At 35.0% G+C, this 20,685-nt stretch overlaps 1 protein-coding gene across 2 annotated transcripts in view; it reads right to left on the reverse strand.

The window, feature by feature from the left end:
• Positions 1-8,933: 8,933 nt before the first annotated feature.
• ckn (CRK like proto-oncogene, adaptor protein) overlaps positions 8,934-20,685 on the reverse strand; it is a 214,130-nt gene continuing 202,378 nt past the window's right edge. For both annotated transcript variants that reach the window (XM_085949782.1, XM_085949783.1), the window contains 4 exons: positions 15,215-15,430; positions 13,680-14,258; positions 12,018-12,326; positions 8,934-10,667 (listed from right to left, as the gene is read on the reverse strand). In XM_085949782.1, coding sequence (XP_085805908.1) covers positions 10,302-10,667; positions 12,018-12,326; positions 13,680-14,258; positions 15,215-15,430 — 1,470 coding nt within the window. In that variant the 3' untranslated portion in view covers positions 8,934-10,301. The remainder of the gene's footprint in view (positions 10,668-12,017; positions 12,327-13,679; positions 14,259-15,214; positions 15,431-20,685) is intronic.

The following is a 20,685-nucleotide window of genomic DNA, read 5'->3' on the forward strand; positions in this document are numbered from 1 at the left end:
AATCCATTCGTTCTACGAAATGGTCTCTCCTGAAAATATTGCGCTCACGATTGCGCAACTATTGATGTTAGTATTTTACATTTTTTTATATTTCTACAAAAAATGGGTTTTTGTCTCTCTTGCAAAAATTGCGCAATTATTGATGTTTGTATTTTTTTATTTTTCGGGATTTCGGCCATTCGAGATTTCAGAATTCGGGATTTTGGCCTTCGGGATTTCGTCCAGCACCCAGTACCTAAGTAATTTATCAATCAAACTACTGAAACATTTATACTTAGCAGATAACTTACTTAATATTTTGTTTGTAATTTCATACTATCTTAAAATACGCATTTATGCATAATAATATACATGTTTAAGCTTTATTATTATATTATGTCGATAAAACGCTGAAATATAATGTAATTTTCATTCTAACATGTAACATTATTTTTAATATTTGTTGTAAATATAAATAAGTAGCCATGTATAGACAATAAATTAATTGATTATGGACATCTTTAAGTAAGGTACAACTACTGAGAAGATAGAAGCATATTAAACTGACTTGCTTATTTACTCCAACAAATAGTAACGTACGTCTATTCCTTTGCGCATTTAATTCAACTGTGCGGCGTCCAATCCTCTCGGAGGCCAATTGGGTCGGCGTCGAATTGGGTCAGCGTCCAGTTGGGCCGGCGTCCGATTGTACCGGCGGCCAATTACCGGAGGCCAATCGGCGGAGGCCAGTTCGCGGTGCCAAATCGTCCTAGACCCCAGAAATAGTCAGTCAGACCTTTTTTAGGTACCTGCTTTGAAAGGGACTGCATTTCTTTGCTAGGTAGGTACATATTTTGAAATATTTGAACTAGGTACAAATACATATTTTTTCAAAGTAATCTCAAATCAGATATTCTAGGTGCTAGGTACATTGTATGGCTGGGAGCTTTGCTTTCAATATTTATGTAAGTAAGTGTATGAATTTAATACCTATTGGTCAAAATTGGATGAAGGCTAATGTAGGTAATAATATTAAAAATGATATTAATAATTACTATTTGCTTACGGGCTAGAAATTTGCCTCGCAGTCGATCTGTTCATGTTTGCATGAATCACCCCAATGATGATTCAGGCCTCATGGCCTTGGATCCTCTGAGGATGCCATGGTTTAGGCGGTATCAATGTATTATCCTGCAGTTGCAAGCTTGCATGCATGAATCAAAAAAAATTGGAAGCTTCTGAATTTTCATGTGACAGTAAGGATTTTTTCGATCTGCGCCTGCGCAGTAGACCAATAGTGGCGAACCTGCCGGGAAAAAAAACTATGAAATAATTTTCAGGTTGACCGATTTTCACTACCTGTCAAATAGTATGAAATAGTATGGAAATAATACCATAAAATGACAACATCGCGTCTCGCTCACTCTTAAAGAATGAATTGGAGAGACAGTCAGCACCTTTACATGTACAGGCGCTATTATAGCACCAGTACACGTGCATGGATTTACTTGTAGCAATAGTGTGTATTTTAAACTGTTTACATTTAATGTTGCTGATAGTCCAATCTCATTCTTCAAGCATAAGCAAGACGCAATATTGTCATTGTATGGTGCTATTTGACAATTCAGACAGGTTCGGACAAATTCGGACAGGTTCATAGATAATCGATGAATATTAAAATGTTCTGTGCGGTGTAGTTCGTATCTCTTCTGGCAGGTTCGCCACCATCGTTCTACTGCGCATGCGCATCCGCATCCATCATGGAAGTACCAATTATTGCGTGAAAATTCAGAAGCTTCTGAACTTTTTTGATCCATGCATGCAATTTTGCAACTTACACGATAATACGTGTTTACACATGCATTTTCTTGTTATGGCCGTGATAATACGTAGGTATTGTCAGCAGTAAATCCATGCACGTGTCAACGGAGTACCTATAATAATATGGTGTTGGATTTTAATACAATTGTGGAGTAAATTATAATGTAAATTAAATTATAAAATGTTAACGCAGGTTTTCGCAAGTGAATCTAATTATTACCTCAATAATAGCTTCGATGATGACCAAAACAGTTTCGGCACTTTTGTTCATCAAACTCGTCGGACCACCTTTGTCAGTTTTCGATCCTTCAAAATGTGTTGATTGGTGGTTCCTCAGAAGATTTCTCAGGTCCTTCAGCCATAGATACTAACACTAAAGCCGCGTTGACACGATCCGAGTACACTCGGACCAAGTGCACTCGTACAAGACAGTTTCATACTAATTACTCCTATACGAGCTAGCTCGGAAGAGTAGAACGCGGTCCGAGTAGCTAGCTCGTATAGGAGTAATTAGTATGAAGCTGTCTCGTATGAGTGCGCTCGGATCGAGTCAACACGGCCAGACGAGAATTGGAGAAAACTTTGGAAATCACTATAAACTTTTATTCGAATATACCTATTGTCATCTCCCATCAAATGCGAGAGAGAGAAGATACATTCTCCTTCTCACTCAGTATGCTGGTTGCTGGGCATCGTCTGTTATTTGGGACTTTGGGAGTGATCAAAATAAACACCTCGGAATGATAGTCGAAAAAACGGCGAAATTAATTTTAACTATACTGGTTACTACTACATTTTTATACAATTTTATCTGATTTTGCGGAGGGCAAGATTTATGCTGTTTACAGTTTCAATGGCTAAAAGATTCTCCCGCCAAAAATCTTTCGCGTTTCCTATATTCCGGAAAAAAAAAATTTATGCTTCTTTGAGATCGGAAAAGCTACTTTAAATTTCATTTAAATGATATTTGAATATAATTTTCTTTATTAAAAAGCTTGACAAGAATTGAGTACTGGCATCTTTTTTTTACTCTCTTACGGACTTATGACTGGTCTCTACCAGTGGCGCACCCAGAATTTTTTATTGGGGGGGGGGCCAAGTAGGAGGGTTAAATATAGTTTTCATGCAAATGAAAAAAAACCATTTAGTAGGATTTGAATATTTTATTTACAGAACAAAATCAAGTTTTCTTTTCTTTTTACAAAGCTCTTGAATTACTTCGGCCGTGATTACTTTAATACATTGGACGCTAAAGAGGCGCCCAGCGCGTAACGATTAAGGTGGTCATTCGATATAATTAGCATGTTATTTAAATGTGGTAATTATCTAGTCAGCAGTCAATGTGTTTTTGTGTATATAAAGTAAGGCCAGTCCATTTAATCTTGACTACGTCATGGTATGTCACGTTATGTGTGTCACCATGTACACCTTATATAATGTATGTTTTTAAAAGGCGTAAGGTTAAAAATGATCTTTCACTGACGCATGTTGTGACGGGAAGTGTTTCACATATTTTAAAAGATGTTAGGGTAAATCGTTTTGTCGCATTTTGATATGGCATCAACAGCGTTTCTGCATGGAATGACTGCATTTGATTTATCGAACTTTTTATACCATAATTTCACTTCGGCATTCAAAATTGCAAGATTTATAGAAGGCATATCACGGTCATAAAATTCGCACAGCTCATGAAATTCTTGCAATGCACTTTCGGTTGGAGCATCTTTTCCGTTTGGTAGAAGAGTTATAAACAACTGCTTCAGTACTTCGCGATGTCGCATGAGATGTTCATTGAGGTGATTTAATATTTTGTCAATAAATGGAACAATGATAGTTCTTCTGAAATACTCTTCTACTGAATCAGCTGGAACATTACACCTCAATGTTTGTTTCGATGTAATTCGCCGCTTTTTTATTTCAACATTAAAGTTATTGGCTTTGCACATGCTTCATCGCAATTGCCAAATTCAAACTGTGTGATGCACAATGAACATATAAAACTTGTGGATATAATATGGCGGATATATGAGATTGGACACCATTAAACTTCCCGCTCATTGGTATGGCACCGACATAACCATGGCATCCATGTAAATATGACAAATCAATTCCATAATTATGGAAACTTTCCAATATTTTGTCAGATAAGCTTTCTCCTGTGATGCTTGTTACAGGAACCAATTGAATGAATTGTTCACAAATTTTGTTGCTATTTTCGTCGTCTATGTATCTAATACACAAAAAAAATTGTTGCGTTGTCGAAATGCCACAAGTTTCGTCGGCAAGGATTGAAAAACATTTTTATTAAATTGGAGGCATAGTGGCGGTAACCGTGTCATCAGCGACTGGCGGATTGGAAGTGACTAACAGCAACCATGCTGGACATGTGCGCCTAGCATGCTAAACCATTACTCAAATAATATCGGCTGTATTACCAGCTTGGTCTAGAGCAGTGGTTCTTAACCTATTCGAAGTCACGGTGCACTTTTGATCATAAGAAAAAAAAGCAGTGCACCAAAATCAATCGTTTTTTCCTTGAATGCTTGTGTTAATGTTATTTAAGTACTTAATTAAAAGTATCTGCTAAATATGCCATTTTAGCACACCAATCATCATCATTCTGAAGACGTTTTACAAAATCATCCATACTTTGTTATCCATCCTTAATTTTGGAAAAAAGATTAACAATTCATTCTTAAGTTCTATGAATTGGCATAAAATTGAACCCCTAGATAACCATCTCACTTCAGTGTGAAAAAGCAAACATTCGTACTTAGCTTCCATAGAAATGCAAAGTTTTTTAAAAATGCCTGTTTTTAAAGGTCTGGATTTGATGAAATTTACCATATTTACAACTTCTAGTACAGGTTTTAGTGCTGCGGTAATGTTTTCGAAACTATAGATTCCCTGTGTAAAAAAACAGTGCGTAGATATAATATTAGGGTTTCTTGTCTTTGCGAGGGTAAAAAATCCTTTAAATGAGCCTACCATTGACGGAGCACCATCCATACAAATTCCTCCATGATATTTTAAATTATTCTAAATATGAAGAAATAGAATCAAAAACATCTTGTCATTTCGTACGCTCGGTGAGTTCTTTGCAGCATAGATATTGATTCACTATATTGTTTTCATTTATGAAACGAAAACCTGTGAGGCCAACGGAAAATGCGTGCGATCGATTCGGCAACATCAAAATCACATTAGATCTTTCATCGGCTTTCATAATTTCACGAAGGACTTTTTCGGTTTTCACTATTTCACGGATTGTTCTGCTTTTATCATTATTTTCGCGGTGCACTTGCAACAAGCCAGCGGTGCACTGGTTAAGAACCACTGGTCTAGAGCTACAATATTTATGCCGAATTCCACCGAAAAAAATGTTTTTTTAATTTACACCACCACCGACTGTGGTGGGCATGGCCCCCACATCATGAATCGGGCCCTTAGGCCAGGATGTTTGGCGGGCCGCCTTACTTATCACCAGGGTTAAGGGCAATGTGATGTTCTACAGTAGTGTTCCCAAATGGTACTCTGTGGATTTATCTATATTTTTAAATAATCCCCTTGAATTATTGATTTGTCGGACCTCATATCATATTATCGATCGTTATCATACTATGAATCACTGGTCGCGACCCCCTCTTGTGGTAGCAAAGTAGCTTCGACCCTTCGATATTGGATAAAATAACCATTTTTATTTTTCTAGAAACACTAAAAATAATTGTAATATAAAATGATACACGTGAAATATCATGTAGTTACGTATATTATATTTTCATCATATGACATATTTTTTATGTTAATTTTGATGAAGTAGCATAGCGCCACATGCGATTTTTTTAAAAATAAAACAAATTTCTGGTGTGTGTTTATCTCACAATTGGACGAGCCGCCACGCCGGACCCTCTTAAGCCCGGGCCCCCAGGCTGTAGCCCTGTCAGCCCATGGTGGCCATGTCAGCCATGGGCCATGGTGGTGGGTGTAGTCGTTCTTTTTGCCGAATTTTTATGGTCGATTTTGGATTTTTTACTAGTGAAGTTCAAAAATATTAATTGAAAATGGAAAAAAAAAGTATTATTGCATTTAACTTATACACAAACCTACCCAACAGAATACCAACAGATAAGATCGCCTTGATGGTGGCCGACCTCCGCTACGGGATGGCACAATAAGAAGAAGACCCAACAGAACACAGCCTAATTTCTCGTTTATCGGACTTTTGTCTATTGCATTGAAACCACTACGGAATTCGGGTGGACACCGAGAATTTTTTGACATTTCCATTAGAGATTGGGTTTCTAAAAAAACCCGACATTAGTGTTTTGAAATTTTTGTGTTAGAAATTAAAATCTAAGAAATTTTTCTAAAGAGGGTGCTGTTGTATTTGAAATCATTTTTTGCCATGTTTTTATTTGTCTAAGCTAATGGCTTTCAATTTCAATGTTTTTGGGGGGTGCCAGGGCCCCTTGCCCCCCCCCACTGGTCTCTACTACACATGTAAATTTTCATTTCCTTGGTTCCGCCTCGTGATTTCTGGCAATCTGGTTGCCGGAAACCAGTCGACAAGTGTATAAGGGACATTTCACTAAAATATTTTTTCTCATCCAAATTCAAGGACCAATTTTTTCAGTGAAAGTATGGAATGTTCAGCGGTGCACACTTCGGTAACCTCTATGTCATATCCAATTTTTATGATTCTTTAACTAAATAATAATGTTTCAGTGTAATAAACTGCAATATATACACATCTTGTTTGTATTATATGTTAAATACACATATTGTTTTTCAATTTGTGTTTAGAGTCGGAGTATGGATCTAATAGGCTGAGCAAATGGCTAATATTCATTTCTCGTAAAAAATTCTGTTAATGCAACCTCCACTCTGTGGATACCCATATGATCCTCTCAGGATTAAACATGGTGAAGTAAGTAATAAACTGCCTAATTGATGCAGCATGCCATGCAACAGGTATTTTTTTATACCATGTCCGACCCTAAAAAAAACATGAGCCTCCACAGTTATCACGAGGAATGGATGTTAGCCACTTCCTCAACCTATTACGTCCATAATCTGGGTCGAAACACACATTGAAAAACAACACGGGATTATTTTGCCAGACCCTTGATTCGAATCCGGGACCCACAATATCATAGACTGACACATTACTCACTCGGTTATGGTTATCAATCAAGTTTCAGGGTTTTTCTTGATAATGCCTGCACATTTGATAGTTAGCGGAATTGACTGTTTCAGTGAATCTTTTCGAGTAATACGGGTGCTAATGGTGTCTAAATTTGTTATGGATCAATCTGCACTGTGAAATGATTTGCGACTAATCTAATCATCAGTCTTAGTTTACTTTCATACAATTATTTAGGTTCCGTCCTCTTAAGAAGGTTTTCATCAATATTCTTTTTTGTACCATATTATTCAGGTCAGCAATTATAAAGAAAACAAAATCAGTTCAATTCTATAAAGTGTTTATATATTTCGTTACAAAATAATCATATAATAAAATTATAATGTAATTATTGGAAATCATAATTGTAACGACGCAATATTAAATGTCAAAGTTCCATGACTCGCTACGTCATAAAATTATTACATATTTCATGAAGTTTGTGTCGTGTCGTGGCAAAAACTCTTGACACATAATTTCATGCTCGGTACATTTGTAGCAATAGTCGTCGGTAATTAAAAAAATCTTCAAAAACTAAATTAAACATGTCAATTCAACATTATTTAATTTTCTGCGTTAGCACAATGAAATAAAAATTTAAAAAATCACTTAAGTATTTAATATTTAAGAACACAGTCTATAAAAAAAAAGATCATATTGAAATATATTCCACATAGAATACTATTTGAAATGTCTTTTTGCCGAAACAATCTTTAATTTTTCAATGAATTTCATTAAAAAAAAAAGCGAAATATTTTTACAACGCCATCTTTGCAACGTCCAATAGCCGATGGCCCGATTGTGAAACGTAACTCTTATTTTTAAATTCATACAAGGCTTTCATTCAGTTTAATGAATAGTTAAAGACAATAATATGATACTATTACAATCCTTTTTACGATGCAAAAACTAATTTTCTATCCACATATTATTTCATTACATAACCGTATACTAGATTTTTTATTATTTTTATTTCATTTCTATGGAAACTGTACAAAATCTATTGCAGGAATTCGTGAGTTAATGCTTTTGACATAAATATAACAATAATAGTCGCAACGCTATCATACATTATTAGTTTATTTTATTTTATTTTATTTTATTTTATTTTATTTTATTACATACAACAACTAATTATTTATTCAACTTTCTAAGTTAAACATAGTAGTACATTGTTATGTTTTAGTAAATTACAAATTTAAAAACTTATCCTTACAGTTATATGCTTATATGCTTATATGCTTACTAACGACATGGCCAAATCAATCACTAGCTACATTCAAGACAAAGCGAACATATTGTTGCATCTCGCGTCTCGCTAAAAAATTACAAGTCACATTCAAAGGTGTTCATTCGAGTGAACTCTCCACCAGAATCGATGACACAGTGTTGTGACATTATAAAAAAAAGATCTTAAAAAATATCAGACATTTTAATAGCTGTAAAATATTAATATAATAAACAATTAAAAAATAATTAAGTCATAAAAAAATTTATAAAACTGCATACCGTAGCAAAATAAAATCAAACATTTTTATTTGTAATATTTACAATATTTATTAATTGGAAGAGCTGCATAATAGAATAATTCATTAGTTACATGATTTGATTAAAAACTAAAAAAAAAAAAGCAGACGAATGCCTGCCGACTAAAAACCTAAAAAACATTAAAGTTAATATTTTACCTTTAATATTCACTTTAATTAAATTATAATAAAAAATAGTTTATTCTATTTAAGTAATAATCAAACATGAATTTGTAACTATATAATAATAGGTTCTTTTAATTATGTATTACTGAAAAAATTATATTAAAATCAAATATAAAATAAATATAAAATTACTAAAAAGGCTTACAGTAATGATATAATTATTATTACAGTACAAATGCTTACTCCAAGAATTGTGTTCGTCGTTTAAAAATAAAATTTCGCAATAATTTTTTGCATCATCAAAAAATACGATTTCAGCTTTGGTATGTTTCGTAGAACGAAAATAATTTCCACAAATAAATTTAAAACATAAAAACGGAGATCCTTTCTAGATTTACTGTTTTACGATCTATATAAATATAACATAATAAAATAAAAATATGATACAATTTGTGCAAGTATTCATTTATTTATAGATTATTTAGAATTGGATTCTGCGCTATTGCAACACTGATGAAAATGGTTGCAATAATAAAATAAATCAGTTTATTTTGTTTCTTTTGAGTAGGATGAAAAAAAAATAGATTTTGCACATTTATTATAGATTCAAAATAATCCAATCACTTAAAAATGGATTCTGTAAACAATATTAAATGTAATCGCATATTATAAAAACACTGGCAGCAAAAATATTTTACAGTAAATTGATAGTAAATTTATCAATTGAAACCGGGCTATAAATATCTACAAAACATATTGCGTGAACGATATAACATATTAGATTGTTAGCGCATTCACATTATGTTAATTTGATTCGATTTCATTAGTATGATTCATTACAATCTTTGATGTTCATTTTCTTATAAAACCTCCCTAGGTTAGTGATGGTGGACACTAATATGTACCGACGGATAACGTGTTATGTACATTTTTTTACGTAGTTCTATGGTTATGTCTGCATTTGATCACTTCAACTTTTAAATTCTGTTTTTAATACTTAGTAGTTTTGCGCATGCTTTATGTTGAAAGCGTGTTATGCACTGCGTAACTGTCTTGTACGTCAAATAATTTTTAATTTTTCGCGGAAAGCAGTGCTATCATATTTTTATAACGCTGATTTAAATAAAACAATATAATTATAGTATTTTGAAAAAATTAGAGTAGGTACACAGAACATTTCTCGTTTTGAATCCCTGTAGTAATTATAGTATTTTTGGTTTATTTGGCGTAAAATTGTAGTACAATTAACTATTTCATATATATTTTTCGTGGAATCCTTCGGTTGATGTTGAAAAGAAGTTCATCAGTGTTGGAGACAGGATTCCGGCTGGTTGCGCTTTGCCAATTTTGTTACCTGTGTCCTACCTAATTATGACAAAATTAACTAATAGTCTTGCATCTGAGCACTTGAAAATTGTGAATTATTCATTGAATAAAAAAAATAGTATGTTTTACTAAAAATGTTCTGGAATTGTCATCACGTATTGTAATACGAAAAGTTCATATTACTTCATCTATTTCAGTAATTTAATCTCTTTCGATTATTAATTAGTAGTAATGAATTTTACTGATGAAATCGTTCGTACAGTATAAAAACACATCCCTATTGACCAACAGCCATCACGGCTGACCGAGAAGAGTCTTTTAGCAATTGGGAGAGGCGAGATTCAGCCGTCAGCCAACCCTTGCCGCTTCTCTTCCTCCAGCATGGCATCCAGCTCATCGGTGAGGTTGGCCAACATGTTTCCGATGTCGTTCAACACATCCCCGGGCTCCGCTGACAGGTTCACCTTCTGCTTGATGGAGCCGGTTTCGGAGCCGCCGCCAGAGGAGTCATGCGAGTTCTGATTGGCGGGGGAATTGTTGGCAGGGGTGGTGGAGGGCGGGCGTGGAGGCAGAGAGGAGAGGGGCATCCCTGCGCGACCAAACTCCGCGGTGTGCGGCCTGGAGCCCATCTGACTTCGGTTCTGTTTTATGGTGCCGGCGTTTTCATTCGCGAACGGCAGACTATCAGATTCTGTGCTCGAACTCGACTGAAAATAAATAAATTACATTTGAATATGATGACTGAATTGTTTTGGATGGATTTTCACAAATGGCATGTGTCAGAACGTGTCGGAACTCGTCAAGTACCCACCTATATGTATATAATTTGATCACATTCACAAAACATTGATGCACGTTATATTATGGTATTCTGTATTTTCATGATTCTCTGAAACATTCTCTGCTAAATCCATAGGTATCTCAATTACATAGATATTCATTTAAAACAAGTACGTATGTGATAACGGAGTTGTTTATACTGTCAGTCTTTGAAAATGAAGGCTAGAATAACAATTTCATCATATTGTGGAAATATTACATCGACTATTATTCTAAGCCAAAGGTAAAGTAAATACATTATGATCACGTTATGCGACGTCAGTAAGCTGCCGAAACTGGAAAAAAGTATTTGTCGTTTTTCTTGGTATTTAAAATGATAACAGACTGATGTTCCCATCCCGTAGAACATTTTGAACCATTAAACCATTGTCAGTTGGCAAAATCTGCCGAAATCACCAGAACAATGAGGTCACCCCACGCAGACCGCTCTACATCGACACCCGCAAGACTCGATGAACGGTTTTTTATTATTTTCAACATGCGTACACATTATCGGATCGATCACGTGTTTTTTGTTTTTAGTGGTTGGCACTATGTATTTTCTATGAGAATATTGTCTATTATCTATCGACTGCAGGTTGGGTTGTGATCAAAATATTATCTATGGATGCAATATTCTGGAAAATTTTCATACTTGTTTGCGCCTATTATCTATGGTCTCACATAGAAACTGTTAAAATTAATTGAAATTAACATGAATAACGAATAATAATTCAAAATACTAATACATTACAGTTGGCACTCTCCATCATTGAATTTATAGAGATAGTGATCATTAAAATATTCTGCGGAATGACGAAACCATAGACTAATATTAATACTATCAACCGATGGTACTTGATGGAATTTGAATTTAAATTCTAATGGATTTAACACATTGATCGCCATGGGGGTCACCGGTGACCGGCATTGGATTACGTTAAGGGGGCCATGATGTGACCAGCAAAGAAGACCTACCTTAGAGTTGTTCTACATGATCATAATGTATTTGAACCTTTAATGACAAATCATTATTTTACAGGTCAATTTGAAATAAGAATATTATCAGTGTTGTCATATATTTTTCACCAACTACCCTGCCAAAAAATAGTTGTACCCTCTCATCACGGAATAATTCTTGTTGATGCACTTTTCGGACTAATCTAACTACATAAATACCATCTGAAACGCGCTATTTGACTAAGCGCCCTCGATATGTAATCATATTGCTTAGTCACCTTAAAGCTAGCGTCGGATCCATTCCGACTTTGCGCTGCAAGTGAGCAATTGACGGGGGTGTGGGATGAAGAAGAGGAGGACCAGCGCGGCGGGGAGGCGGGTGCTGGGGCCGGGGGATCGAGGCCGGCGGAGAGAGCTGCGCCCTCCAGAGAGACACTGCTAAGGCTGTCAGAGCTAGGGTAGGCAGGCAGGCTGAGCGGCAAGCCGCGCCGGACCCCAGGACTGGTCTTCCCGGAGCAGTCGGCGTGCTTCTCTGCGTGGATTTCTACTGTGGTTTGGTGTGTGTTCCCGTAGCCGTGTTGCACGTACTGGAGTCAGAGATATATCATCAGACATTAGTAAACATTCCACATTACTGTGTATAGGTTATCCATCCTCTATGTTGCTATATTACATTTCTAAATAAGCACTGTTGAAAATAGGTAGGTTATAAAAACTTTTTAACCATGCACCTATTATAGTGCATTTGGCAAATTTACCTCTTACTTTATGAGTAGCTGGATACAGAGTATGGACCAGACTAATTGAGTTAACAGCTAACAACCATTTCTTGTAATAATACCTCTTCGACGGGCAGCCAAGATCCGTATCAGATTGTAGAATGTGTTTTTAGGAAACCCAAACAACAAACAACTTTAGTTCAACATCACCGACATGATCAATGTAATATGTTATTATACCTACAGTAGATAGCAGTAGAGAAGGGTGGAGGTAGGCTGTTGATCCGCCATAAATAGTCCACATTAAACTTTGTTAGTTATACGTATTTGTTTTTATTGAACTAAGACTACAATTTACAGATGGTATTAATTGGTTTTTAAAAATCAATTAAACCCTGCCAAATCAAAACCATAATAGTTTTGGTATATTTTGAGTGATATGACAAAACTATGTACCCTTTTTAGTTCATACTTATTTGTTTTCATTGGATTAAACATTAAACATATTGTTGGTTATTTTTTTTAAATTCATTGAATTCACCAAACTATAATAGATAAAAAATAATATTCTATCTATAAAATATTCAAAGTTATGTATGATTTAATTGGATAATTTAAGATATTTTATAGATAGATGAGTATTTCTTGACGATTATTTATAATAGCTTGGTTTCGCAGGGTTTAATTGAATTTTAAAACTAACCAACACCATCTGTAATTTGTAGTCTTATTTCAATGAAAACAAATATGTATGACTGACAAAGTTTAGTGTGCATTATTTATGGCATATCAACAACCTACCTTCACCCTTCGCCACTGGTAGATAGTAACGCAGAGTAATGCACGGCAATTTTACCTGACATATATAATAAAATAATGTATTCAGTTTCTTTTAAATATTATTTTACTATAGAAACAGAAATGTGTGCCGCTAATTAATTACATACAAATATTAGTTGTGATTACAGCCTAATAATTTCAAACTATTCAAAATGTCTCTAGTTATAGAATAATTCACACTAATACTGTGATAATTGTAGTGTATTATATCCAGCAAATTCTGATTTACAAGTTTTAGAACCTACTTCTATGTTATTTATTAATTATTTCTATGTACTTGCTTCTCAATCTGTCGAAACATTCAAACCTTACAAACCGTCAATCTGTAATAATTAAATAAAGAAGATCCATTTGAATGTATAAAAAGAACAAGGGACTCACGGGATGAGTGTAGCAGCCCATGTTGGCGAAGGCAAACGGCTGTCCAGTGAGGGTGACGTGTTCCATCTGTGTGGCGACCTGATCGATACCAGGGTTGGAGCTCTGTCTTTTGGGCGGCTCGGGAGGCATCTTCTTGCCCATGTGCGGACTTACAGCGTACGCCATCCGCATCTGCGTCACATGCTGTGGCTGCATTACATAATCAATTTTCTCAGGATACACGTTCTGGAATCCGTCCATAGTGTACTTGGGAGATTTTTCATTTACGTCTTGGAATATGACGTTTTCTCGCACGGGTTTAGTGGTGGCAGACACCTTCGCTACGGGTCTGGGCTTGACGAGACCGCGCGGCCTCGGGAGAGTTCCGCCGCCTTCGTAACTTCCTAAAATCGCCGCTTCATTGGTGGGGGTAATGTCGCCGTCGTCGTAAGACCGCCGCCACGTCTGCAGGTTGGGTTGATTCATGTTAACGTGAGTACAGTAATAGGTCTGCGCGCTCTCCGGCGAGAACGTCATGTGTGTCGAACGTTCACTGGCATCTTCCAAGCTCTCCAGTGATTTACCGCGGGGTTGTCTGATCTATAATGTGAAAATTTACATTAATATCTCTCTCCAAACAGTTGTGTTCGTCTGAAATATTTAAATATATTTTTAATCTAAATTTAACTGCAATTTTTGTTAGTATAAAATTTAGAATTACTTTAATTATTGCGGGTTTAATATAGGTAAATCAAAGTTATCTAACGTATTATGATTAATTATATTAAACTACGGTTAGAAAAATCATGCCTCGCAAGCTCTATGCAATTAATTCAAAAAAATCTACAGCCATTTTAGTAGAAACAATTTATATTTTGTAATAATAGAAAAAAAACATTCCTTTAAAAATAATCGACAATGTTCATAAAAGCAATACATCTTTGAAATTATTTCTTGATATTATAAAATATTGAAATTACCTAAGTCAGACTTATGATAACATGAAAATGATTATGGGTAAAATATTTCATGAAATAATTGACGGTTTAAAGACAGAGAGTACTGAAAAGAATTCTGTCTCTCATTGAAATTTGACATAATAAAAACATTTTACTTTTGACTACTTTGACTGCGGTTTTACAGGTAATCAAATAATAATGGAGCACGGAAGGAAGACTAGTACAGAGCTATACAAGTTTTGCCGCAAACAAATTATATAATTGTGTAAAACACATCGCATGTTTTTCGCTTTAATAAAAACAACAGTGAGTGACAAAACATTTACACATGTTTTCCATCCGCCGTGGAATACAAAAAAAACATTGGCACAATACAAATGTTTATAAACAGTTTTTATACGTTTGTCTATTTGTTTGCGGGCAGTCTGTAATAGGCTTTATACTGAACATTTTACAAAGGCGGATGAGACATTCGTTATAAATCGATTATAAATATGGAGCGGGATGACGATGATGAAATAATAATAGTACGACAAGTGACATCCAGCCAACTAAGAGAGGGTGACGGGTGACGAGAGATGAGGGCGACCGGCATACCTGAATGGGCACCAGGTCGGCCCCCGTCGTGTTGAACGGGATCCCCGGGTGCTTGGACTGATAGAATTGCAATTGCTGCTGATGATGCTGGTGTTGGGTGATGCTGCGAGACTGCTGTACCTCCCACGGGTGCTGGTAAGCGTGCACGGAGCCGTGGACGTACGAGCCCGGAGTCACGTCGCCGCCGCTCATCGGCGAAGGCGTCAGGAGAACCTCCTTTAGTGGTGGCGTCATTGCCATTTTCAAATCATCCGATCCGTTCGTGATTTTGTCAATGTTTTTTGTTTTTTTTTTTTGTTTAGCCAATCGTGTTCGGTTTTTGTGGTGATGTGGGTGGTGATGAAAAAAAAGAAATAAAACATACACATGCAAACGGATGCTTTCGAGATTCTTTCCGGAGGTACACACACACATAGTTAACATTGTCGAGGTGGCAAATCTTACTTCAATATCAGGGGATCTATTATGTTTATCACGGGGTAGGTACACATTGATCAATAATATTTTACCAATAACTGTCAGTAGTAATAAGGAGATATTGAATCAGTTTTAGTATTGATAGTTCCAGTGGCGAAGGGTATAGGTAGGCTGTTAGGATCAACCATAAATAGTGCACACTAAACTTTATCGGTCATACGTATTTGTTTTCATTAAAAATAAGACCTCAATTTACAGACAGTGTTGGTTAGTTTTTAAATTCAATTAAACCATGCGAAACCAAGCCACAATAAATAATAGTCAAAAAAATACTCATCTATCTATAAAATATCTAAAATTATGCATTAATTAAATCATACATAACTTAGGATATTTTGTAAATAGAATAATATTTTTTATCTATTATAGTTTGGTTTAGGCAGGGATTAATGAATTTAAAAAAATGAACCAACAATAATACGTGTAATATACGAAAACAAATAAGTATGAATGAATGTGTCGCCCAAAAAAGTATACCAAAACTAATATGGTTTGGTTTAGGCAGGGTTTAATTGATTTTTAAAAACTAACCAACACTATCTGTAAAGTGTAGTCTTAGTTTAATAAAAACAAATATGTATGACTAACAAAGTTTAATGTGCACTATTTATGGCAGATTTTAACAGCCTACCTCCACCTTTCGCTACTGGATGGTTCAAAAAATTGCAGAGTGATTCTATCATCATGCAATTTTATCGCTTGCAAACTCTTTATTAGATTTTGTAGTAGTATTTTGTTTTAACCTGAAGATCATTGTGAAGAATTCTTTGTATTTTTTAAAAACAGATTTAATTAAAAAACAAAAACAACTCTATGAAATTCAATTATTTTCAATCGATATTCTATAACAAGAAAAATTTATTAACTAACCTGCACTATCAAAAAGGGAAATTGAATTTATAAGAATGTTGTATTTTTCTATAAAGATCGCATTTAGAATCCCATGTTTTTAGGAATAAGAAGTTTTGATACAACGGTATAGCGTCGCGCATTAAGGGGCAGGGAGGGTATCTGGTATAATGTGACGATTTGTAATGACAGGGATAGGGGGAGTCGAGAGGAAATATGTCCAAAATCAATAAAATTTAATATAAACATATTTTCAGCATGGAACATGCTTTTGTCTTGACCACCCGGGCGGATTCGTTACAAAAACATCGCACAGGTACACAGCAAAACGAAAAAATAAAGTCACGAAAGTAGCGCGGGCGAGTGGCTTTAGAGTTTAGTCGGCCGCGAACAGCGCTTCGGCAATGATGTGTAATCCGCGCCCAACAACCTCAATTTCTTTGACAAAATTGGTTCAAAAAATTACATAACTTATTTCAACTATCATAAACCCATGTCCATTACTTCTAACGATTATGTGGAGCAAAAAAAAATAAAACCATTTTACGTTTTTTTTCGAATTTGGACAACTAGCATTCAGAGAGAGAATCAGTAGGCAAAGCATGTTCCATGTTTAATAATTTTATCTGTCAGGGTTTAATTCATATCAATGATTTTTTTTATACAAATGGAAGGGGAATACAAAAATGTGACATAACTTGTGTGACGATGAGAGGTGAAAAACACCGAAAATCTCCTGAAGTCATCTATGGATGACCCCTCAGGTAAATTACCAATTTCGCTTCTAAGCATAGTAGTATACAGGCCTCCACAAAGTTGAGGTTTTTTTTTAACAAGCAATAGTTGTTAGCCCATTGTATTCTTGCCTTCACATTGAAAAAAACAACCCACATGGCTTCAATGACTAGCATTCTGGCACAACTCTATCGTTGTTGGAATATAGATGCCGAAAAGCAAAACCATGGTCGCTAAAATTGATGTTTATAGAAAAGTACTAAATTCTTAAGTATTCTTCCTTGGTCCCTATCAATACTAGGTGTAATCTAGATATCGGCTAGGCTATACATTTGTGCTACATGATATTGTGTATAAAAATTATCAAAACAAATGAAAACTAGACACCGACATGAATCAAAAGCCTCTGAGAAAAGCATTTAAAATAATCATATTCTTATGAGTCAATCATGAGATAAAGCGGAGAAGTAGAGAGAAAAGCTAAGACCACTCATCTAATAATTGAATCAGCACACTAGAAAATATCGGTGTATTGTTGCCAGCTATAAAAAATAGAGCCGTGAGAATGATTTTCAACACACAACAGCCATAATCATAAATAATTATTTTATATAATATACAGTACTCTCTCAGTAATCCGCCACCCCAAAAACCAGACAAGTGTCCAATTAGTGAAAGCGGCGAACAAATGGTAAAAGGTAATACAGGTACATATTTCGTAAAAACAGTGTTTATTGAGAAATTGGTACTAGCAAGTTACGGTTTTATTTATAATCAAATGAAATATGTATTAAATCATATACAACGTCAATCCCAGCCAGTGCATCTTCTGATTTGACTGTATGAGCTGCAGTCGGTTGACAATTATTGTCTTCATCCTCAGAATCCAAGCTTCTCTATATATTTATGAGCTCGTAGTGGCGCATACTCCGAAGAACTTTCGGCTCTATGTTACGACCGTACACCCTGGATAAACGTCAGATTTTTATAGTCAATACTTGAAAGCATCTAAGCGAGATTTTTTGAGCATAGACAATCATCGAAAAAACCGCTATTATATGGCGAAAACGCTATTATAAGCGTAGACAATAAGTAAAAATATAAAAATCATTTACAATGTAAGTATAAAATTCAAACATTTTAAATTAACAAAATTCGCTGTTTTCAAAAATCAGTATAGCATAATAGAGTTCGCCAATGCATTTCATAAAATTTAAATAATTATAAAGTAACCTAAAACATTCGTGCACACACCAAAGCGAATTATTCGCCAATCAAGCTCGTATTGGCTTACGGGAAAGAGCACGCGACGTTCAGATTTCCGAAAGGAATTAAGTTATTATCTTACAAAGTTCAATATGGAGAACTGCGATTGTTTGACGTTTCGGTATCGAGCATTCAAATAATATATCAATAATTTTATATTATCATTGATACAATTATTTGCTCCGACACTGCCATCCATTCGCATTTACCACGTCAAAATAACCCGAAAAATGCACCCGCATCGATATGGAAGGTCCGGTCAAAAGAGTCTCAAAAAATAGCCAAATATATGACAAATTGATGGCTTTCATTGTATCTTTTGATCCCCTGCGTGAATAAATGTTACGTTTGTTCATTAACAAGAGGTAAGTAGAGAGCATTACAGCGACATTGGCTTTTTTGAGACTCTTTTGACCGGACCTTCCGTACCGATGGCGGGTGCTTTTTCCGGGATATTTTGACGCAGTACTTGGTGAATATTCGCGTTGGTTTGTGCGAGCCTTACCTTCACATAAAAACGCTCTAAATAGATAAGTAGGTATGCGAAAATAAGGAACATTTTTCAAAATAACGTTATAGATAACAATATTTTATATATAAAATTGAGCCGTGTTAACACGTGCGACATTGTTATAATTTCTTTAATGGCTTTTATTTACTCTTTGATTAGTGATTGTTCTTATAAGATTGTAATATTTATATCTATAGTCAGTATTCCGTATTAATGCATAACCGAGAAAATTAAGATTAAAAAAAAATACGAGGTTAGTTTGGTATAATATTTAATATGAAAGATAACACGCTTCATGCATATTTATGATATGTATATTATGCCGAAAGGTAAGTTTTATGTAGGAAAAGTGGCATTTTAATGAAAACCAGTGACGTTTAATTTCAATCAGTGTGAGCTGTTTTATCGAGGCTATTTGACTGGGCCATTTGTTTGTGGAAGCGAAATGTTAAATATCATAAACTGGAGCCTGTTTTATTTATCATACATTTAATTAAATGAATACAAATTAAATACGGAATACTGACTATGGATAAATATTATTATCTTATAAAAACAATCACTAATCAAAGAGTAAATAAGAACGATTCAAGCCTTTTCAGAGCGTTTTAGACGAAGGTTTAAGCACGAGTGTCTTTGTGTCAAAGGTTACTTTATAATTATTTAAATTTTATGAAATGCAATGGCGAACTCTAATATGCTATACTGATTTTTGAAAACGGCGAATTTTATTAGGTAATTGAAAATGTTTGAATTTTATTCGTCGTAAAAGATTTTTATATTTGTCCTCATTGTCTACGCTTATAATAGCGTTTAAGCTTTAAGCCATATAATAGCAATTTTTCCGATGATTGTCTATGCTCAAAAAATCTCGCTTAGATGCTTTCAAGTATTGACTATAGAAATCTGACGTTTATCCAGGGTGTGCGGTCGTAACATAGAGCCGAACTTTCTGCTATCCATTCTTCTAAAACATTTGGTGTTAGCTCTGAGTTTTCAGTCGCCCTGTGAATCAATGCTTCTAATGGAACTAAGATCTTCCAGTTCTCAGTTTTCATCATCTTGATTCATGGAGGGCATCAGTTTTTTTCCATGATGAAACTATTGCTCGTCCCGGTAGGTTGTTCCATGCGTGAAATACGACCGTGGACAGCTGACATAGGCACGCGGCGGACTACTGAATTTGACATACAAATACCGGCAAATTATAGAGCTTGTTTTTGTGCTTTCAATAAGTAAAAATAACGGCGGATTATAGTAGTAGTCGGATAATCGAGCGGCGATTTACTGAGAGAGTACTGTACATCTAACAAGAACATCGGAGAGTTATAAAATAATAAATACAATAGGATTTGGGAGTAACAGGCGCTAGCAGTTTGAATTGAAACCCAAGAAATCATGAACAAAATTTATTAATATACTTGCATGGCTACTCACAACTAAGTGTCATAAATACAATTGTAAATGTCACATAATGAATCCATAGACTAAGTGGGTACGCATATAAAAATTCAATGCAATCATAACTCGACTTTATCTTTGAAATTAAAACACATGTAACTTACGCGCTGCTAATTACGCTATTCCGGCCATCGTGTGTTCGATAATTCGTATCAATATCATTTTCTTTCAG

This window comes from Rhyacophila brunnea, unplaced genomic scaffold (assembly GCF_057557595.1).
Source record: "Rhyacophila brunnea isolate RB1 unplaced genomic scaffold, BYU_Rbru_1.0 scaffold_22, whole genome shotgun sequence".
NCBI lineage: Eukaryota > Metazoa > Arthropoda > Insecta > Trichoptera > Rhyacophilidae > Rhyacophila > Rhyacophila brunnea.